Below are 24,226 nucleotides of genomic sequence, written 5' to 3' on the forward strand. Positions count from 1 at the left end.
GTGGCAAGAATACACAGAAGAACTGTACAAAAAAGATCTTCATGACCCAGATAATCACAATGGTGTGATCACTCACCTAGAGCCAGATATCCTGGAATGCAAAGTCAAGTGGGCCTTAGGAAGCGTCACTACAAACAAAGCTAGTGGAGGTGATGGAATTCCAATTGAGCTATTTCAAATCCTAAAACATGATGCTCTTAAAATGCTGCACTCAATATGTTAGCAAATTTGAAAAACTCAGCAGTGGCCACAGGACTGGAAAATGGTCAGCTTTCATTCCAATCCCAAAGAAAGGCAATGCCAAAGGATATTCAAACTACTGCACAATTGCACTCATCTCACATGCTAGCAAAGCAATGCTCAAAATTCTCCAAGCAGGCTTCTACAGTACGTGAACTATGAACTTTCAGATGTTCAAGCTGGTTTTAGAAAAGGCAGAGGAACCAGAGATCAAACTGCCAACATCTGTTGGATCATTGAAAAAGCGAAGAGTTCCAGAAAAACATCTACTTCTGCTTTATTGACTATGCCAAAGCCTTTGACATGTGGACCATAACAAACTGTGGAAAATTCTGAAAGAGATGGGAATACCAGACCACCTGACCTGCCCCTTGAGAAATCTGTATGCAGGTCAGGAAGCAACAGTTAGAACTGGACATGGAACAACAGACTGGTTCCAAATCAGGAAAGGAGTATGTCAAGGCTGTATATTGTCACCCTGCTTATTTAACTTATATGCAGAGTACATCATGAGAAATGCTGGGCTGGATGAAGCACAAGCTGGAATCAAGATTGCCGGAAGAAATATCAATAACCTCAGATATGCAGATGACACCACCCTTATGGCAGAAAGTGAAGAAGAACTGAAGAGCCTCTCGATGAAAGTGAAAGAGGAGAGTGAAAAAGTTGGCTTAAAACTCAACATTCAGAAAACTAAGATCATGGCATCTGGTCCCATCACTTCATGGCAAATAGACGGGGAAACAGTGACAGACTTTATTTTTTGGGCTCCAAAATCACTGCAGATGGTGATTGCAGCAATGAAATTAAAAGACTCTTGTTACTTGGAAGAAAAGTTATGACCAACCTAGACAGCATATTAAAAAGTAGAGATGTTACTTTGCGGACAAAGGTCCTTCTAGTCAAAGCTCTGGTTTTTCCAGTAGTCATGTGGATGTGAGAGTTGGACTATAAAGAAAGCTGAGTGCCAAAGAATTGATGCTTTTGAACTGTGGTGTTGGAGAAGATTCTTGAGAGTCCCTTGGACTGCAAGGAGATCCAACCAGTCCATCCTAAAGGAAATCAGTCCTGAATATTCATTGAAAGGACTGATGCTGAAGCTGAAACTCCAATACTTTGGCCACCTGATGCGAAGAACTGACTCATTGGAAAATATCCTGATTCCGGGAAAGATCGCAGGTGGGAGGAGAAGGGGAAGACAGAGGATGAGATGGTTGGATTGCATCACCGACTCATTGGACATGAGTTTGAGTAAGCTCCGGGAGTTGGTGATGGACAGGGAGGCCTGGCGTGCTGCACAGTGGTCACAAAGAATCGGACACGACTGAGCGACTGAACTGAACTGAACTTACTTCTGTAGGCCTTAGCTTCTTTATCTGAAAAAGTGTTGGAAAGTCTGATAATTATTTTATTTCTGCTCTGAAAAGTAGTTGTTCTTATAAAGAAAAAAGCATTTTCCTTTGGTCTTACATGGTAAAGTTAGCGGAACATATTGAAGGGGACAGGAAAAACATTCCAAATTCAGAAAGGATCATCAAGATAAACAAAATTTAATTTGTGTACAAAATTAAAATGCAAACTTGAAAACTCCCCATGAAAGTGTTATTTGATTTCAGATAATTAGAGAGTACCTGAAAGAAGCAGAGATGAGTAGAAGGAGCCCTGAACTGTAATCAGGGGCCGAGTTTCACTAGCAAACTCACTGCAGGGAAGCCCCTTAATTAGTCTGCGTCTCGGAGACCCCACCTTGGGTATAATGAGGGGCTTGGCCAGACCAGCGGTTCCTAGGTGCTGGCTGAGTGGTGCAGAATCATGGAGTTCTCCAATCCACCATCAGAGAGTCTGATGCAGGGGTCAAGGTGGGGCTGAGGGCATTTTATGTTTTAAATAACCAGCCTCTCCAGTAGTGATGCGGTGATTCACAAACGAGCTATGGTTATTGGTTGGGATGATCCTTGGTATCTCATTCAGATACACATACTCTACGACTTTAGGCAGTTTAGCACCTGAATTTCACGTGATGAAGAACTCACTTCTCTAGTACCTCCTGAAGATGGTTATCTAGTCTGTTTAAACAGTTTCAGGACTAGCATACTTAGAATCTCCATTCTTCTCTGGGTCAGGTCTAATTGTAAAGTTCAAATTTACATCAAAATCCAACTCAAAGAATATGATCCAGGTTTTGTTTGCTGAAGAAACCAATAATCAGTCTGATTCTACTTTTGCATAGAAGTCTTCAAGATGTTAGACAGAAACATTTTCCCTTAGTCCTCTCTGGCTACATACATGACCTTCTTCCACTCTTCTTCTCACCTAAAAGGGCTTCTTGATCAGACTGTTTCAAATGTAACAGCAAAGTAGTTTTGTATTCATTTACTTCTGGCACTACTCTGTTTTAATATTTTGTTAATTAGCAAATAAAAGAGATCCAAATAAGTTAGAAAACATATACAATTTCTAAGTGTTACCATAAAACCTAAGTCCTCCAAAAGAGTAGTTTTTACTCCACTTTTAATTTCAAAACACAGAAGTATTTTCTGTTTTATTATTGAAAACATATTAAGGAGTGTAACAGGTATTTTCAAAGTGCATCATAGTTTTAATATAAATATGCTTTGATGAAAATAATGCTGATACTGTTAATCTGATGACATTTGTTTGAAGCTAGTGTTAATAGCTTCTTCTTAGACTTGAGAAAACAGGCTCACAAAGGACACTTCTTTTATTGAGTTTCTACTGTATTTCCAAGTATAGCTTTAAGCACATTTACACGTTTTCTCTCTTTTGACAACTTTTTCGTGTTATATCTGTTTCACGGAGGATGAGAACAATGGCAAGAGTGGTTACATAATATCAATGAAGTTACCCAGTTATTAAGAGGCAAAGCCAGAATTGGTACTAAAAGCTTCTCCTTCTAAGTCAAAGGGCTTCTCATTATATCAGGATACTTCTGAATATCAATTTCAGAGAATGTTAATATACCTTTACCTAGTCTAACATCTGCAACTGAAAAACCATATATTAACACTCAAATGACATAAACAAAATAAAACAAAAAAATGACCAATCCTCTGCTCCCAAATTAACAGTCTGAAAGCATCAATCTGGTGTTGCCAAAAAAAAAAAAAAAAGAATCAATGGCAACTGAAAATTCAAACAGTACAAAATCTTTGGACTTTTTTAGTTTTGTTTCTAATTGGCACTTCTATTTTAGAGTGGCATTCTGTTTCAATTTCCTTTTATCTAAAATGGTGTATCATTTGTTCTTATTCAATTTATAAATTGAGTACAGAGTACTTTGTCAGAATAGATGGAGCTGGACCAAAATCATGCTGTATCACTGTCTTAGGAGCAATAGCAGAACAGTAAGGGGACAAGTTCTCCCATTTTGCTTGTTATACCATAGAAAAGGCATCATTAAATGCCCCACAGCACATCTGTAGAAATCAAGCCAGTTTAATTATCCCTCAACTATACTACATAGGTCAACTCATGACTCCCCTACTTTACTATGAAATTATCTCTCTCCAAGTTAAGCATTAAAGCATTGCAAGCCTTTAGGCAAGTGATTCATTCCTAGTTACTCTGGCACCAGCCCTGAAAATAAAGGGCATGAGGCACTACAATGAGGCCGTGGGTGTGTCAGGCAGACAAGGTACTCAAAGGATTAAGGTCTTGATCTATCTAGCTGACCTTCTGTTGCTAGTAAATTTTTTTGCTAGAGAATAGTTACGTGAAAAAAATACAGTATTAAGCCTTCAGGGATAATTCTATATGTTAGTTTACTAAATCTCATTCATTTTAAACAAGTTTTTTTTTTTTTTTTAATTTACAATTAACATTTCTGAAGTTGGGATGCATCTAATAATCTATGCTATCTCAGATCTGATGACCTAATACAGTACATGGTAACATGACAACATTTCATTAAGAAAAGCATGAGTGAGCTAAACAAGCAAACACTGAACATAGGACTCCCTAACACACCCTCAATGCAAAATAGAGCACAAAAGCTCCCTACTATAGATCAGCATTTGAGAGTGTTCTCTTAAAATTGGTAAAACTAAATAGCTAGCAAAGAATATTCTGGAACTCTGAAACACTGGGGGGAAAAAAAGGCCCATACTACATACAAAATAAGTTACAGTCTAGACTACCTTCTGATAAGCTTTGCATATAAAATAAGTATTTTGGAGGGTGTCTACAGTGATGATAAAACCATTACTGACAGTGTAATTTTCCATCATGTTGGTACTTTCCTATAAAAGTCACATGAAATCAGCACCTCATGTTCTCAAGTGCTGCACTGCTCACACTGTATGTGTGTAAACATGACAATGCCCACTCATGTTCCCGTCTCCTCGGCTCAATCAGAGATGACACAACCGTTAAAGCGTTTCTTTAAGGCACTGTAAGTGTCTGAGTTCTTTTTTCGCCTCTAATGGGGGTGAATACATCTCTTTTTAAAAGGATGAGACAAAAAATTTAGAATTCTGAGGGCACGTTTAGGAAAAGATTAAAATGAAATAAAATAAATCATGAACCTAAGGTAAAAGAACTTATGAGCGGAGAGAATAATTCTTATGAAAGGTAAGTTTAATTAACAAGTGACTATGAAAACAAAACAAAAAGCTTTGTGATTGTGGTGGTTCATAACATCATAACAGTAAAGTGCAACTTTCATGCCTTGAAGCCAGAGATTCTCAAGTTCAGTAGCTGCTATTCTGGGCTAGATTACTCTGTGTTGAGGGTGGCTGTCCTTCACACTGACTCCACTATCAGATGCCAGCCTTGCAACAGCTAAAAATGTTTCAACCACAGGAAAATTTGCCCCCTGTTGAGAGGTGCTGCTCTAACCTTTCAGTTATCAACTGGGGAAAAAAAAAAATTCTGAAATTACCTGAAGAGTAGAAAACAATTTTAAAAATCCATTTTAAAGAAACATTGCTTCAAGTACATTTTCCAGCTACAGAAGAAAAAAACTGGGACATTTAGTATTTGCTCAAGTATTTAAAATATTGGGATTTATATAAATGGACACAAAAATCAGAAATAAACAAAATCCATAAAGTATCTTCTTTTTCAACCATTATTCCCCTAGGATTCAGAAAATACCATCAATTGAACAGTCAGACGTAAGGAAATATATTCATTTACACTAGTATGGTGGCTATAATCAGAGATACCTTCACTTTACATACTTTATATTATTTACTATTTACAAAGAATGTTTAATCCATGCCAACTGCTTTGCTAAATACTTGATTTCTATGCATTATCTCACTAGAAGAAGAGATAAATTAACTTAATATCACTATCATGAGTTAAAAAATTCCTAAGATTCAAGGTTTGGTTGTAACCAATCTTCCTGGTAAACTTCCCCAAACTTTATATGCTAGTAAAATATAGTAATCAGAATTCTGAACAAAATAAGCTACATACAAGCATGCCATCTATGGAAAAAGCTGCATCAGCTCTTGGAGGCTATGAGGGTAACGGTGATGGATAAGTCACTACCAGTGACTAATACTCCTAAATGCTTAACTTCCAAACCATGCAGTTTAGAAAACAAGTACATTCACTAACACCAGAAATCCAAACATAAAAGAGAAAAAGAAATAACTTATTATCTAAAAAGCAATGAACAGTGCAAATGGACACTTTACACAAAATAAGCATTGGACCCTCTTGATTAACACACTTAAAATTTAAAGTTGAGTTCCCTTGTATTTAATAGCATTTTTTAATTGAGATATAGTTCACAAACATAAAATTCACCATTTAAATGTACACTTCAATAGCTCCCAACACATCCATCCTGTTGTGTAACCATCACCACTACCCAATTCCAGATCACTTCCATCACCCCTGAAAGAAGCGCAGTACCTACTGGCAGTCTATCCTCCAAACATCACCTAGCGATCACTAACTAATCTGCCCTCTGTCTCCCATGGATTTGTCTGTTCTAGATATTTCATATAATCACAGATTATGTGGCCTTTTGTGTCTGACTTCTTTCACTTAGCATATGGTTTTGAAGGGTTATCCATGGTGTAGCATGTTCCTTTTCATGGCTGAATAATCCCTTATTGCCACAGCAACTAAGTGAAGCATTTTAAGTACTGTGTTTAGACATGTCACCTGAAACATTTTCAGCCATTCCTGGAGGCCTGTAGGTGGTTGCACAGATGTAATTCGGCGTCGTTGTTGCCCTTGACCATTGGCTGCTCTCAGGTCTCCAAAAGTTGTTGGTGTTGCTGAACATGGTACAAGCCCAGTGGTGCTAGAAAAATACAAGGGTGGAAGCAAAGAGATATTTATTAAGAATTATGGGCTCTAATGAGATGATATGGTATATTTCAAACATCAAATTATTATTTGTATTTGCTTATTCCCAGAAAGCAAGGATACACAAAACTTATTCTGCTATTCTTAGGTAAGTTTCCTCCCTCCTACGTAACCAGCTGTTTTTATCCCAGCACAGCTAATTGCAACCAAGTGGTAGAATCTCTATGGCAAAACTGCAAGTTGTTGATAACACACCAATAATGTTAAAATACTTTCTTAGAAGATTCAGGTTCCAACTGTCTTATGACTGGTCTTTAGGAACATTATTAAACAAAAATTTAAATTTCTTTCATAAAAAGGGGTGGAAGACTTATTAATGCTTTAAAATATCATAAGTAGTAGTACATTCAAAGGCTTTAGACATTTCATTGGTCACATTATTCCTTAAGTTTGCCCCTATTGCCTTCTAAATTATTTATATTTGTCTATTCTTCTCTAATTTTCTATTGTTATTATTAAGCTTAGTCTATATAGTATTTGATAAGAGTGAGCCTTGATTAGAAATGTATTTACTCAAATAGGTAGGTAGTGAGAACATATTATAAGCAAAATTAAGTGAAATGAGATCATCAAAATACTTTTATCCAATAATTTAAATTCTGAGACAGTAAACACACACACACCACAAATCTGAAATTCAATTGATTCTGCCAACTAATAAAATAAGTAAATACTAAACATCTCTATTTTAGAGATGTGTGGAAAAAAGGAGCAGGAAGATTCAGTTAACAAAATTACATTTGCAAAGTAATCTTCAGTTTATTGAGCCAAGACAGTACAGTGTTTAAAATTCAAAGAACATATAAACTGTATCCTAATAGTTAACTATTAAGGTCTGAAAAATTACTAATGAAGTAACCCCAATTCTTTTCTACCTAGTATATCTCATTATTTTGCTTATAAATGCATCTCAGTCACCAGAAAAATACAGAAAAATCTTCATATCTACCACTTTTAAATCTTTTAACATTATTCATCTAAGATGGTCTCTAACATAAAACAATTAAATCTATTTTTTCTTCTATCAAATTTTAAAGGTAAGCTCTATTTTCTCCTCTGAAATGAAATAGAATATGATTGTAACTTAAATTTTCTAATAAAAATAATGAAAAATCATAGTCTCATTTTATTATTAGAAAATCTTTCAACAAAATTAAAGAACATCAAATACACACTGACCAAGTCTCTAAAAAGACATGGCAATCAATATGCTGCCTGGTTTTCTTTAGTAAGACTGTGTTAAAGGTTAAAAATAAAACTTCCTCCTTTGCAGGTACTTTCTCAATAGAAAAAAGTGAGCGACGGAAGAAAAACTTTACTAAAATGTGTTCTATGGTAAAAATTCAGCATTCATTTATAAATGGCCTTAAAAACAACTGAACCATTTAATACTTCTGCCCTGGTATTAGTCTTATTAACAGAAGACCAAAATTATATGGTTGACTGAAACCCATACACTAAAAAAATAGCTTACTTTAAACATTAAACTCAGCATTCTCATCCAAGAAAGAGTTTACCAAGACCAGTAGAAAAAAGCAAAAATGAAGTGGACAGTTTCACCTATCACTCCACACCCTCTGGTGAAAGTGCCAAAACACAGTGAAATTGTCAGAAGGCAAAGCATAAGTAAGAGAGGGGGGGACAGTTAACACGGGAAAATCACAACAAAAAGTATTTTGTGAATAAGCAAGAAATAGCCTTATTGTTCTCTTCTGTATCATTTTTGCATTTTTGGTATATAAACTGTTCTAATTATCATGATTTCTAAATTTCAACCAAAGGCATCTGAAAGGAATATTTTCCAGAACCGAATGAAATAAAAGTATAAACTGTTCCCTGGAAGAAAAGAGATGCAAGCTGTAACAATGTTTAATCACAAGTCTGAGTAATGTTAATTTTATTGCATTTTAAAGAATAACTCTAAATCAAAATTTTGAGGGGAAAAAAAGAAATGTCACCATCACAAAGCTCCTACGGTTTCTATATCTAATTTTCAATCAATTATTTGAAGTGACAAATATGCCAACAAGACTCATAAAAAGCCCTTAAGATGCTTTTGTCATTTAAAATTTAAAACACCACATTCCAAATGACATCCAAAGCCATTTTTAATTGGCTGGGTAATAGATATTGTGCTTAAGTTAGCCTAATTAGTGTGGGAGAAGGAAAAGTTTTATACTGATGCAAAATCCAAAAATGATGGAATGGTGCAGGAAACAAGACTACAATTGTATTTAGTTGTTATGGAAACTATTCTACTGGTGTAGAAATTTATGTGTTAAAAACATAAGGCTTACAAAGCAAATAAAAGGCGATTTCTAACACAGTAACCTCATGAAATAAGATTTAGTTAGTAATTGTGAGGTCTATTTCACTGCTACTAAATGTATCTTCCGTTACCCATATATAACTATCTACCCTCGAACAGCTGTTGCTATAGAAACAAGATACATTTGCTCATATCCATATATTAGGACTTACTTTTTAGAATTCCTTCAAAATTATAATTTAAAACTTTTGTTGATAAGAGAACTTCTGGGTGTGTCTTACTTCAATGTATTAGTAACAAAATGTATACCCACAGTGGTAGTCATTCTTCTCCTTATTTAAAATGTATGTTTCCCAGTTTTCAGTGATGGCAAAATGTGCTAAATAGTCAACAGTATTAGTGACACTGTAACTCTATGAGAATAAAGTGAATGAAAGCTTTTCAGAATCATCAACTCTTTAAAGAAACATGAGAATAGGGAGAGAATCAAATTATACTTAATATTACCTTGTATATTCTGAGACTTTGCATGGTTTCTTTCCCAAAGAAAAAGAGCGGACCTCAGAACCATGGTCCAACTTTCTTTTCATCTATAAGGTAAAACAAATGAGATATGTTTAAAAAAAAAATCACCTGTCCAATTATTAAATCTTAATGTTAGCATCAGTAATACTGAAAAAAAAAAAACCTTAAATTTTCATATGTCTGCAATATTAATTAGGCACAGCTAATTCATATAGAAAATAAATGTTTCATACTTTCTTCTATTATTTCTACTTTGTTTTACTCTTTACAAGACTGGAGAAGTGAATTTCTCCCCCTAATATTTGTGCAGAAGAATAAGGTATGGTGGTTTAAAAATTGATACCCATCGTACATATTCCTTGAGAGTAATATACCTTTCACATTTTCTGGTTTAAGGACCAATACATGGGAATATCTCAAGTTAACCCACACAGAAAAGAACCATATTCAACATGCTGTTCTTAGTGATTTTCATTTTCCTTTAAAAGACATATTTAATTTCAAAATTAGAATGGAAGTAACAGTCAGTGATTTAAAACACATTATTACAAAAGGGTAAAGAGAATAATGTAAATAGAATGCTCTTGAAAAGTAATTATGATAAGGCATGAAGAATGACTGTGGGCACTGAGGGCAGTACAAACAGTAAACCCATAATAAGAGGGAAATCTAGAGACAATACAATAAAGGTAGGAAAAAAACCATCCGTTGATATTCACACAGAATATACAGCTCTACTGACTATACATTATAGATACTCAGGACAAAATATACTAACTTGAAAACCAACAAGAAAAACAGAAAGATTTTAAAAGAATGAGTTATGCATCTTTGTAAGGTATATCCAACATTTGTAGTTTTAAAGTATTTCATTACACTACATAGATATGGAATACTGCAAATATATTCAGAATTACATTTTGTCATCAATATTGAAATATCTACTTTTTATATTTTACTGTTGGTTAATGGAGGTCATCTTACTATAGATATGTTATAAAACTATATAAAATAAGATCTGATGAGATTCAACAACTTATATTTTAGTAATCCTTCTAAGATTTGTGCTTGCTAATTAATTACTATACTATTGAAAATAACGGGAGGGGGGATCCCCAGAGTGATAGAAAGTTATCCTCAATTTTACAATAAGGTGAAACCCTAGCTTTGCAGTAGACTTATTTTCTTACCTACACATGGGAACACCATAACACAGCATGCTACCCTGTAAATACTAAAAAGAACCAAGAAGACTCTGAAAATGTTTTTGAATCATATTCTAGATAATAAAAACTGTGTTTTTATCATCATGAAGAAAGTCTTCTAGAACACAGGAATTATTTTACAATGTTAGAGGCAAGACATGAGGGTATGACAAGCTCATCCACAATTTATACCTTAGTTCACGAAAATACCGACTGAAAGAAATGGAACTGGTCTTATTTCAACCCTTCAAGAAGTTTCTGTACTTATAACACTGTTCTAAAGTGACTCCTCTCAAAACCCATTATTTTCTTTCTCCAAATAATTTTAATAAAAAGCAAAAATAAATGCTTCAATATATAGGATAGCCACGTGTTTACACGTATATAAATTATAGACATACACACACACACAAATTTATTTATCAGGAAGGTCAGTACAGATTACCTTAAAAATCTATTTTTTATAACTTCTATGGATACTCATTTTCAAAATTATGTTGATAAATTTTGATATTCATCATAATTAAGTTAGGAATACTGGCTTTCAGAAGTTCCGGGATATCTTGTAAATACAATGGTGCAAATACCATTTGCCACTAAAGGCAAACTTTATTTCCATCTTAGAAATCCTTCAGTGAATAAAAATGCCCAAAATTCATTTCAAGGGAACCACTGAGAAAGGATTTTCAAATTTAGAATATTCAATAAAATAAAGCACTTTCTGTATGACTATATAAGTCTTTTTTTATTATATTGTTTACTAAAAATACTGACTTAAGAACCAAAAATTAATTCTGCAATTTTGAAGGGGTGCAGAAAGTCAATAAAATCTCTTTAAACATAAATCCCTAATATTCTAGTGATTCTACACTTTAAGAGCGGCAACTAAAGGATAAAAAAAAACCACCCTAAATACAAGGCATAGAAAAATTAAAGGCAAAAAGGTTCACTGAAAGCTAACTAAGGGTAGAGTATTTCCAGGTCAGCATTTAACAGAGCCACGTTTCTAAAGTACGAATATATTTTTAGAGGAAAAATTCTCAGATTAAAATACTCATTTTTATTTTAAATGTAAAGCTTTTTTCAGCTCATGTTGTCTTTCCATTATTTGCTTACATTCACGATATAAAACAGAATACCAGACATCCAGCCACCCACCAAAATTAGAGGATACTGCAGCCATCTCTGATGATACAGATTTTCCTTCTCAGGCAGGCACACACACACACACAGAGTCACACAACACAGGAAGAAAACAGCTTACTTACTTTGTAAAAAATCATTTTTAGTGTGCCGTAGAAACCCATATTTTCTGGATTTTTCCCCTTCAGTGATTCTGTGCCCCCGTGTGTCCGGCTGCTTGGCAGTCTCTGACAATATAAACCTTTTTCAGGTAGGTATGTCACAGATTCTAATGTGGACATGCTCAGGCACGTCAGAAAAGGAAGATTAGGGAGCAGAACCGGCAACAAAACTCCACAGTAGAGGCAAATGCAGCTCTGTATCAAACCGCTTCTCGGGACACACATACATACATGCAGCTTGATTGAGGAGAACTCGAGGGAATAATGAGAGAGAACCGAGAAGATTATTGGAGGAGACTCTGCCCTGTCAAAGCCTGGACTGGAGAGATTCCTCCCTCAGCAGCAGAGGGATCAGATTACATCTTCCCTTGAACACAGAATGGTGCAGTCCAGGATTCAGCAATGCAGACTGCACATCAATTATATGGTGATCCGCTCCAGGGAACCCGTAAGCACACAGCGCGCTGAACAGAGGGAGGGGGTGGGCAGTCAAGGAGACCGCCCCCACGCCACAGCCCCCTTCTCCCCTTTCAAACTTTCGGGAGGTTATTTTTACATTTTATAAAACCTGCATTTTTGAAGAGTTTTAAATGGCAAGCATCATTTCCACAAATAAGTCCTTTCAGAAACATTTTGAAAATGGAATATGTTTTCATCTGGTCCTCCCAAAAGAAGTGAAGCAGTCTATGTTCACTAACTGCTACCCTATTGCAGTCCTGGCATAGGCTGATCAGATTTTTCAAGGCGCTTGGACAGTCCAAGATAGGCAGTTGCAAAGGGAAGAATGAGAGATTCTTTGAGGGTGATTTACAGAAAGGTAAACCAGTTAGGAACATACCAGCATTTGCAGAAATTATGTAATAAGTTATATTTCAACCTGCATATTTCTTATATTAACATTTAATATAAATATTCCCTATGCTTTTCCATCCCATTCATTTAAAACACAGTCTTCAAAAAAAATTACCATACACTGTCAGTCCTTAGTAATCCTGAGAATATCTTTCTATGATGAACAAACTAAGTATATAAAGTCTGGCTGAAAGGTTCTATTCCTCCAAAGAGAACAAAAACTGTGCTCATTGGAAAGTCTTATAATTACGTGTCCATTTAATTTTGAGTAAACAGCAGGCACTGGACTCCCACTTACACACTTATCTTTACAAAGTATATATACTGCTTGTCATTAAAAATGTATTCTATATAATAATAAAAGGCATCAAAGTTTGCCTGAAGGCAACATTTTTCTTAGAATGACCACTACACAAGTCTAGATATTTCATCTTGCAACTTGCTACAAAACTAGCTTCGGAGGCAATTATGAGATTCTTTGGACTAGAAAGGCCCATTATTAAGGGTCTAGTTAATTAACTTCTACCCTCCCCATTAACGTTCTTTATTACAAGTAAACTGTGTCCCTATAGTTATTTAAGCACTTAGGAAGTTTCTTCAGGAAAAAGGAAATAACATCTTGACTTACTACATTTTAATACTTTTTGCTATGGTAATAAATGACTTTTGTTAGAAAAATGATTCTAAATGATGCATAAAGTAGTATCATTTTTTAAGTAAATGTTTACCTTTAAGATGTTAAGTCAGAAAAAAAGGAAATTAAGTCAGCATAATGTCTTTTTCTTTAAAACATAAATAAGATAACCTAAAATTTTATGAAAATGTATATCTTGGGTCTTCTCTTGGAAGTTATACTCCACATTTTTTTTTTTTAAATCTCCTTACTGGCTCTTAAACTAATTCTTAGCTTCAGAAACAATATGTACATGTACTCAACAAAAGTTGGTCTTCTAAATAAACAATTAACTTACTTCAAAGGAAACTTCCTTTTAAAAAGAAATGTTACTCTTGTCAAAGAAAATTCCAACTATTAAGAATGGACTCATAAACCTTTTTTTTTTTTCAGCTTCAGAGCAGTCAGGATTTGAAAAAGAAAAAGAACCTCTCCCCATTCTGGGCTATCTGAAGAAACTAACTGTAAAAGCAACACCTGAAATTTCCTCTGAAAGCTTGTCAGAGGACAGAGAGACTACCTATCAGTCACGTAACAGTATATACCTTGACTACAATTAAAATCATGTCCTATCTCTAGTTGAACTAACCTTTTCAAATAAAGTCTACTCAACTGAGGACACAGACCAACTTTAACAAACCAGGAACACTGTCTCAAAATCTTGGACAGTTAAAGAAGAAAACATCTTAACTTTGTATATTCAATGGAATGCTCTTCTGGTTTTATGACTCCTATGTATGGCTATGAAGTTACATGAAAACCTGATTCCCACAAATGTATGTTTATATGTAGGTATGTATATTCACTTTTTAAATTTCTGAATAGGCAAAATATTTATATAGCTCAAAAATCAAAATGAAATACAAAAATAAACACTGAAAAGACTTTCCAACACTCACAACCATCTATCATGGTTCCCATTTGGAAATGATTTTTATTAGTTTGTTTATCCTTTATGTGAGAATTAAATATTTGTAAGCGCTCATGAAGACTTAACATTTCCAAATATTTAAACAATTCTCCCTAATATCTTGTTTACAATGCTAATTTTTTTTTTTTCTTTTATTTTTTTTCCCCCCGCCCCCCAACCATGAGACGGTCCCCCAAGGCCCGCCTCTTCCTACAATGCTAATTTGAACTACAAAGAAAGAATTTGTCAAGCAAAAGCTAGTCAACCAAGTCTTCAACTAGATTCCAAATTAACAGAATAAAAATGAATGATTTTCAATATTCTTTGAAGTACTAGTAATAGGGCTTCCCAGGTGGCTCAATGGGTAAAGAATCTGTCTGCAATGGAGACTCAGAAGATGCAGATTCGATCCCTGGGTCAGGAAGATCCCAGAGGAGGGCATGGCAATCCACTCCAGTATTCTTGCCTGGAGAATCCCATGGACAGAGGAGCCTGGTGGGCTACAGTCCAAAGGGTCACAAAGACTCAGACACGACTGAAGTGGCTAAGCACACATTCACTGAAGTACTAGTAATGAAAACTGTGATCTATTACATTATTTTCATCAAAATCTATTTATGAACAAAGCAAATGAAATCATTCTCAAATTCCTATTTCTGAGAATTTTGGCTAAAATACAAAAGTTTAAAACTTTATCCAGAGATTTTTTTTTAGTAATACAACTAGTTTACTAGTCATATTAACTAATAAGTGAAATTAACTAGCAAGAGATTAGTAGTAGTAATTAACTGTAAGTGAAGAAGCCAGAAAATACTTGTGTTTGTCACTCACATTTTTAGAATATCTCAAAGTAGTCAATACTTATTTTTCACTACAATAAACTAAATCTTCATATAATATCAGCTAAGCAATAAATTCCCCATTCTATAAAATATTATTTCTTGTGCTGACTGACAAGTTATAAACCTTACTGAAAATCTATTAGCAAGGGTAATGACTGACAATGAAGCCCTGGATTATAGCCTATCTGCTGATTCAGACCCAGTGCTCAGCTCAACACAGATCCACGGAACTAGGTGTACGAGGAGTGCATGAGAGCAGTAGTAAAAACTAAAAAGCAGCATAAAGATATGAAAACGTACTGCCCCAGAGTATAAGCCTCTGGGGAAACAGTGGTAGAAGAATGATTAACCTCTGAGCTACTGCAAGAGAAATGGCTCTTTCTAAGCAATTGGTGGCGATGACTAAGTTTTCAGAAGGGCAAGTTGTGGTTGACTGAGTTTTCAAAAGGGCAAGTTGCAGTTATTGGCAGAAACAAAAACTGACCTACAGGTAAACAGTGCGAAAAACACAGACAGCAAAACAGTCTTCACAGTATCATGTATCTTCAGAGAAAAACGTATCTATATACAGGGTGTCAACAGAGGAAAGAGTAGCTAATAGATTACTTTTCCTCACCTTGACTCTCACAGTTCATTATTTTCCTTTAAAATACTTTCTTCCATTACACTTTTATCATACCTCATTGTAATTATTTTTATACTTCTCTCTCCCCTGCCATTTGAAGGTTCACAGTTTTCTAAGACATAGTACAAAGATGATACAAAACAAATAAATAATAATTTTGAATAAATGGCCATTTAAGCAAGCCATTAGAATAAAAATTTTCTAAAGCATATATATATACCTAATACTAAATTATACTTGGTGCTAAAAAGCCCAACTGTTATATAACTAGTTGATGATACTATAAATACTATTGGTACTTTGCATTACTTTGCCAACCTTTAAAATTTCATTTTCATTTTATAATAGTAGGATAATATATTTATATAGATATATCAGTGATTTTCTTTATTAGTACTATAACAACATTCTTTACTCTGATGTTACGTTAGGGATACCACATACCACAGTTAGCTGTCTTGCCCAAGCACAGAATTTAGATTAGAGAGGGTTTGGGATTTCAACATCAAAGAAAGGAATGCCAAGCATGTTGAGGTTGAAACCAACTTTGGAAATCTCACTAACCTACTATCATTAGGTTCCTGGGGTACAAGTTCCTATTAAAAAGTTCACAATTAATATTGGCAAGTTAATAACCCTGTTCTATCACAGGTATATTAACTATTAAAATAGGATGTATGCTTAGTACATACATTTTCCCCAATACAAGCAGGTGGCAGTACTGATCAATAGCTATTTTCACATTTATTCATTCATTAGGCATTTACACCTACTGTGTGTCAGGCACGGGATAGCACATAATTTAAAAAACTTATTTTCCCCTCCATTGAATTTATGGTCAATTTAAGATAGAGAATAGGGTTAGTTCCAAAAGTTTTTTGAGAACATGTAAATATGTAAAATGAAACAAGGTGAGCCAGATTTAGTTTGAAATTACCATCCAAGGAAGCATATATTAAAATACTACTACATTAAAAAATATCCCAAACACTATATACTGTAATATATAACAACTTGGTTTAAAATAACACTTGTTGGGAAGTGAGGGGATGCTTATATATAAAATCTTAATCTCAGTAAATCAAAATGTAAATCAAAGTATCATAGCTCAAATTGGTTTAAAATTTTTTTAACATAATTACAATTGTACAAGTGGTACTTAATTTTTTTTTCTTTTTCCTGAAGTTTAAAATATGTATAACTTTCTTTATAAAAATTCAGCCCTTGAGGATCTGACAAATAAATTACAATAGAGATTCAAGATAAAGGTTTTTTTTTAATCCCTTAGTTTGGGCCAAATTACTGATCTGACAAACATATATACAAAATATATGTATCTACCAATAAATGAATATACACACATACAGAATTTCACAAAATAATGCAAGTTAAGAGTTCTATTTATAACAGCCAGAGAAGAAAACAATGAAAATGGCAGCTTTGCCTGTTTGCTCTTTTAAATTTTATATTGTTATAGAGCTGGCAGAGACAGTATGCGTACTAAAACATTACTTACAATACTTCTTTGTAGACAAGCAACATCTGTAATAACCTGACAAACTTGTAAGTCACTCTGAAGTTTATCCTGAATTATCTAGAAAGCAATTAGTCTTTACATCTCATGTTCTAAACCCAAAATAAACTACCAGTAAGCATCTTGAATTCATATCAAAATTTCCTCCCAAATTTTCATCATAAATTTTTTTGTAGCAATGCTTTCAGTCAAGTAAGAAAAATATCATGGGAAACTATTTTTAAAAGGTTCCAGGAAAATGGAACAGCAAATATGACCCAGGAATGAATTTAATTAACATGGAGAAAGAATGAAATCAATTTTCCTTCCATGTGCTGCTTAGAACCATATTCACTCTACTTTCTTTATCTAATTTAATATTTACTGCTGCTATCTGTAAGGTTCAAATATATTTACATGGCTTGAGAAAAGTTTCCTATAGATATGGTATATCAATCTTGCATTTTAATATTAAAAATAACTTTTCATTTTAAGGACTGCTTAAAATTCTGAAACTAATTTCTTTTATTAGCTATTAGTCCTTGCTGAAAAGTTTTGAGAAAAGAGATAAAGACTAAGAAGTTAAAAAGTTATATCCATTGAATCAACGAAAAACCATTAATAGCAGGAAGCCAGACAGTGCAGAACTAGAAGGGTGTCTGGAAATCATCTAATTCTCCTTCATTTGTGGAATGAACCTAAGTTTAGGAATCAGACTAATCTCAGTTTAAAGAAGAGCTATGTCATTATTAGAGTGTAACCTTGGTAGGGATTATTTGACCACCATGAGTTCCAGTTTCCTTTTATTTGTGCAAATGTAGTTGTAATACCATTTACCTTACCAACCTACGTGTCATTGTGTGGACACAGAGGTGCCTGGCACAACATGCTATAAAATAAGAACTATTATTTACATGTGAGAAAGGTAAGGTAGAGGATTAAGCGTCGTATTCAGGGTTATACAGCTATTGTAGAACCACAGACTCCAGTCCCAAGTTCATTACTTTTAACTGATTTCCATTATATGTGTGATGGCTCAAGTTGAGCTAAAAAAATTCGACATTACCAAAGAAGGAAAAAAGTACTATATTTTGCAAATAGCAATTAAATATGCAAACCACAACTAAATCTTGATTTATTCAGTTCATGGAATGATTATCTAGGTCTATATAACTATGCTTCTGTTACACATGGCAAATTGGGGGCAAAAAGATGGTAACTGGGGAAAAAGTAACAGAAACAAAGATTTAGGTTAAATGGAATCAATCAATTAAGAAATAATCAAGATCTGCAAGGTGCTATTGAAGTCAAATAAAAACATTACAATAATCCTCCACCCTTAAGATATTTAATATCCAACTGTCAAGACAAGAAGCTAATAAAGAAGAGTATATGACTGAATATCAAGTGCCAAACTAGGTAGTGTAAGAAGTCAGAAAATGGAGAAATCATTTAAATAGTCATTTAAGTAATACGGAATTGCTTCTAAGTTTAAAAGACTGAGTCTGATAGATGTTGAAGAGATAGAAGGGAATTATCATCTGTGGACCTATGATACATATGGAAATGTCACCATCATTAACTTAAAGTACTGTCAATATCTGTAACACTTCTAGCAGTCACTAGTCTTTATAAGGCCTATTTAGTATTATTATCTGGAGAAGGCAATGGCACCCCACTCCAGTACTCTTGCCTGGAAAATCCCACGGACGGAGGAGCCCGGTAGGCTGCAGACGATGGGGTCGCTACAAGTCCGACACGACTGAGCGACTTCACTTTCACTTTTCACTTTCATGCATTGGAGAAGGAAATGGCAACCCACTCCAGTGTTCTTGCCTGGAGAATCCCAGGGACGGGGGAGCCTGGTGGGCTGCCGTCTATGGGGTCGCACAGAGTCGGACAGGACTGAAGCGACTTAGCAGCAGCAGCAGCAGTATTATTATCTCCTAATTCAAACACTTAATACTACGGTTAAAATAGTCTTTAACTTACTAGTAATGGTTTCTTCAAAAGTACTTCCTGCCATGATACATACTTCCATTTCAGGGCTAATATATGGCTTTCTGTACAAGGAGAACTTTACTGTGTGGATGTGAAAACTTTAGACTTTTTATTTTAGTTACAAACACTGACTAAGAAGGGGTCCTTCTGTTTCCAAAGGTACGTACCTAAAGGTACTGTTTCCAAAGGTACTTACTTAAAAGCAGGTTATACTCTTGAATGGGGGGGGGGGGGGTGGATAGTAAAGAAAAAAGAGAGTTCTTGAACATTCAAATGTCATATTCATCAAAAAAACTTGATGAAAAGACAATAAAAAACGTAACTCAGGGCCAAAGTGGACACCTGACTCACTGATTCTCACCCACATGTAGCCTCTACTATTGAAAAGTGCAGCTCGCTTGGAACGAGATACTTCGTCTTGTTCTACTCCCAGTTCCTTCTTCCCATGCCCTGCCCCTCCAGCCTCTAAACTCACAGCCGTCTTCTAAAGAATAGATTTCAGTACAGAGCATTCTGAAGTCACAGAAACTGTTCATCATGTAAGAAAGAACTAAAAGAAGGGTTATGATAAAGCAGGGGATGGGAGAGTCAAACACATGGTAAAAAGTATGAACCTTTTGAAAATGTATACATACATACATATATGTGTGCGTGTGTGTGTGTGTCTGTGTCTGTGCACTCATGCATGTGTATGGATGGTAAAAGTCTACATATATAAAAATGTGCACAGTGGTTACCTAAGTGGCTTAATAAGAGATTTTCTTTCTTTTTCTATTTTCCTGTTAGTAAACAGGCATTTCTTACTATGTGCTAATAACTGTTCTAGGCACTGGGTATAAGACAGCAAACAATGCAGATGAGATCCATGGTTTCATATGCTTGACATTCTAGAGTTGGGGAAAAACACAGTTGTCGTTCAGTCGCTCAGTTGTGTTCAACTCTTTGTGAATCCATGGAATGCAGCAAGCCAGGCTTCCCTGTCCTTTACTATCTGCCGCAGTTTGCTCAAACTCATGTCCCTTGAATTGGTGATGCATACTAATAAATGAGCTAATAAATGAACAAGATAATTTCATGTAATTCTAAGCTCTACAAGAAAGCTGAATGCCGAAGAATTGATGCTTTGGAATTGTGGTGCTGGGGAAGACTCTTGAGAGTCCCTTGGACAGCAAGGAGATCAAACCAGTCCATCCTAAAGGAAATCAACCCTGAACATTCATTGGAAGGACTGATGCTGAAGCTAAAGCTCTACTACTCTGGCCACCTAATGCAAAGAGCTGACTCACTGAAAAAGACCCTGATGCTGAGAAAGATTGAGGGCAGGAGAAGAGTGTGACAGAGGATGAGATGGTTGGATGGCATCACTGACTCAATGGACATGAGTTTGAGCAAATTCAGGGAGATAGTGAAGGACAGGGAAGCCAGGCATGCTGCAGTCCATGGGATCACAAAGAGTCACACACGACTTAGCAACTAAACAACAGATGTGCAATTGAACTGCAAAAGGAGAACATTCTCAACAGTGGTTCGATGTTATTTTTTATATTTTCAAAAATGTATATAAAATTGAAGACCACTCATAAAGTAATTCTCACATGTTGAAATCAGATATACAGAGAAAATGAATAAAAATCTTTTCAATTCTTTCATGTACAATTACTTTTCTACTTCCCTTATCACTCATCATCTCATACTAATTCTCAAATGTAGCAACCATTCCAAAAGATTCCTAAGCTTGGAAAAGGAAGAGAATTGGAATAATTATAACTGTAATAATTATTCTGTACCATGCACCAAGTACTATTCTAAAGTCTTTATATCTAGTAACTCAATTCTGTAAGAATGAAAGGGTATCTACCATATCATACCTCTATTCCCTTGCTCTTGCACTTTCTACGCCCTGATTCTATCTTTCCATTTGATAATTTACTCTTTTTGAGAAAGAGATAGATACTGGCCTCAGATCTCTACAGATTGTTAATGTATCTGCCAGCCTTACTTTAGCAAATGTCTACCATGGTGAAAGACGTGGTCACCCTTAGTTATTGGGGGCAAAATGATTTTACCCATGGTACATTTTTAAAGACTGCTTCCTCATGATCATAAAGAAATTCAGAACATGATCACAGCACCTCAAGGTTGGAAAAAGCCTTCAAATAAAGTTTACTACAGCCTCGGGTATGTTCTTAGGTAAACTTTCACTAGCACTCACTGTAGTCATCCGGGATCTTTAACCTTAAACACATGTTATTCTGAACTCTGTGATCCTGGCTTACTCATTTTGATAATTAAGTTCAATTATAAATATTTGGCTAGCAGATACATAAAAGCCAGATTCAAACTTATTATACTTTTTAAAATAAAACATCTCTTCTTAAGTACCTTACTTTACAGAAGAATTCAAAATGAGAAGGGAGAGCTTAAATAAATCTTTTAAAATTCTAGTTATGAATCAAGTTTAAGAACTTGAATGTATTTCCCTTATTTAAAAACATTTATTAAGTATCTATTTCATATTGGTGCTAGGCCAGGAAGAAACATAAAGCACACTGCATTCTTCCTCTAGGAAGTATACATCATACTGATCTTTAATCAGTTCTTTCCTTATTTTAGAGTAGCTGGCATGCTCTTTAAGTATTCAAGTGTTTGATGTAGCTGTCAAGCGAGTAGGGAAGAACCTAGTAATCATGCCCCCACCACATTTAAAAAGGAGGATTCTAAATATTCATTTTAGAAACATCAATTTACATTTTAAAGCAATTACTGTATATATAATTTAACAAACTACATTCTTTGCTTTGAAACTATCAAGAATTATATGACTAGCAGAACACTTACATGATCCCTTACCATTTCAGCAGATTCCAAAAGGCTTGAAGAGTCAGTAAATAAAATCTGAGTACAAAGAAATATTGTTGGAAATAGTCATGAGTAGGGTTTGACAGATTTTGCCTGTCGTGGGAACATTTTCAAAATAACTATTAATTTGAAAAGGTATCTGATCTACAGTAGTCTTTGATTAGCAGTGAACTATAGGATTGATGTTTAGGAGCACTTTGATATCTTGGCAACACTACTGTAACAGAAATATTTTACTTATAAGTTTATTTTCTTTATTAAAAAGTTTTTTAATATTTAGCACATAACTTAAAAAATATTTATCTATAAATACTCAAGGTCTCCAAATGTTTACAACTTAACTTTGAAAGTTTGTCACACTCGATACATGACTCTGTAAACATTTCTTTTTGTAGAATGGATATCATTGGTTTCCCACCAGTTACAATAAAGTATGGTATGTAACGATGGCATGATGACTATGAAACAAATCCGCATACAACAATTATGAACTGCTCTATGCACACAACTTGTCTGTTGAAAACTGCTACATGGTGATAGGAGAACATTTCAAATAAAACTCAATCTAAATTTTACTTTTATTGAGTCAATGTGTGTTCAAATGTCCACAACATGGAAAAAAAATTCTGTGAGGAATAACTTAAGTCTCCCAAAGGATATAAAGTCAAAGGTAGGAAAAAGATGCTGAACTTTAGAATATTCTTAAAATTGTAGTATTTTTTAGCTCTTGGGATAAAGACACACACAGACACATACAACCCTCTTCATTTTAAACCTTTCCTTCAAAGTTATTCTATCAGGACACAAAATAGCAAATCAAGAACTTAAAATATTTTTCAAGAGACGTTAAATGAAGACATATTCATCATCATGATCACAATATAAAAAAGCAAAGATTAAAATTAGATGGCATTTTCTAAGATATTTTACTCAACTAGCTTTTATTAAATAATTATAATAAATAGATTTCATTAGGCCAAGATAAAATTTACTCCTCACCAATTAAGTTATTTCAAAGACCTTAACTTTGTGAAGTTCACTCTATTTGTTTATACAAAAGTAACAAAGGAAAAGGAAATTACTGTGAGGAAAATTTATGGTGATCTTCTAACCCCAAATTTCATTTAAATATTATCAGTGTCATCCAAATGAATCCTGAGTTGTTGAATGGTTCTCTAAACAATGAAATAAGAGAGAGAGAAAAGTGAATAGTGACTTAAACTTTTTATTTTTATAGATCTAGACTACCACATTCTAGAAATAGTTAGCCAAAGTTACTGAAAGCCAGACTCTAAGCAAAAAGTATACAAAACTGAGCAAGATACAGTACCTATCCTGGAGAACTTCCCAACTGAGAAGGACAGAGAAGCCAATAAAAAAATGACAAATCAATGTACCTGATAAATAAAACTGCCCAATTTATATGACAACACATAGACCTAGAGAGAGAAAAAAATAAATGTTTTCACACATGGCAATTTTTTAAACCAAAAGAATAAAGAAAAAGTAACACTAGATTTTAATCCGACTTGAGTGTTCCTTCAGTGCTCGCTATCAAAAATATTCAACCCTGATAAGCAATGTTAAAAAAAAAAAAAAAAAGACGTTCTCTTAAGAAAATGAAGTATACAGGGAAGAAAACTTACTATACTCCAGGCACTCTTCTAGGTACTTTACTTATATTAACTCAGTGAAACTGTGCAACAACTCTATGAAGTAGGTGTGATTATCACTTCATTTTACAGATACAGAATAGGAACAGTGAGTTTAAGTAACATTCTCAAGGTCACACAACTATTAAATTGGTAACTGAGATTTAACCACAGGCAGAGTTTGGTCTCCAGTTTGTAGAAAATGAAATAGGGTTTTATACACACACACACACACACACACAGCAAGAAGTTTGGTCTCCAGTTTGTAGAAAATGAAATAGGGTTTTATACACACACACACACACACACACACACACACACACACACACACACACACAGCAAGAAGTAGTGTTAGTTAAGACATTTTTAGGATGCTTCCCAGTCTATCTCAGTGTGCAAACATGTGAT

At 34.5% G+C, this 24,226-nt stretch overlaps 1 protein-coding gene across 5 annotated transcripts in view; it reads right to left on the minus strand.

Moving 5' to 3' along the window:
- The window catches only part of FBXW7 (F-box and WD repeat domain containing 7), a 215,993-nt gene that overhangs the window by 20,530 nt on the left and 171,237 nt on the right, over nt 1–24,226 (minus strand). For 4 of the 5 annotated variants that reach the window (XM_061142505.1, XM_061142504.1, XM_061142503.1 and 1 more), the window contains 2 exons: nt 9,365–9,447; nt 6,382–6,523 (listed from right to left, as the gene is read on the minus strand). In XM_061142505.1, coding sequence (XP_060998488.1) covers nt 6,382–6,523; nt 9,365–9,447 — 225 coding nt within the window. Of the gene's footprint in view, nt 1–6,381; nt 6,524–9,364; nt 9,448–11,855; nt 12,186–24,226 lie in introns of those variants that run through there. The other variant, XM_061142506.1, reaches the window with a different exon arrangement.

This window comes from Dama dama, chromosome 5 (assembly GCF_033118175.1).
Source record: "Dama dama isolate Ldn47 chromosome 5, ASM3311817v1, whole genome shotgun sequence".
Taxonomy (NCBI): domain Eukaryota; kingdom Metazoa; phylum Chordata; class Mammalia; order Artiodactyla; family Cervidae; genus Dama; species Dama dama.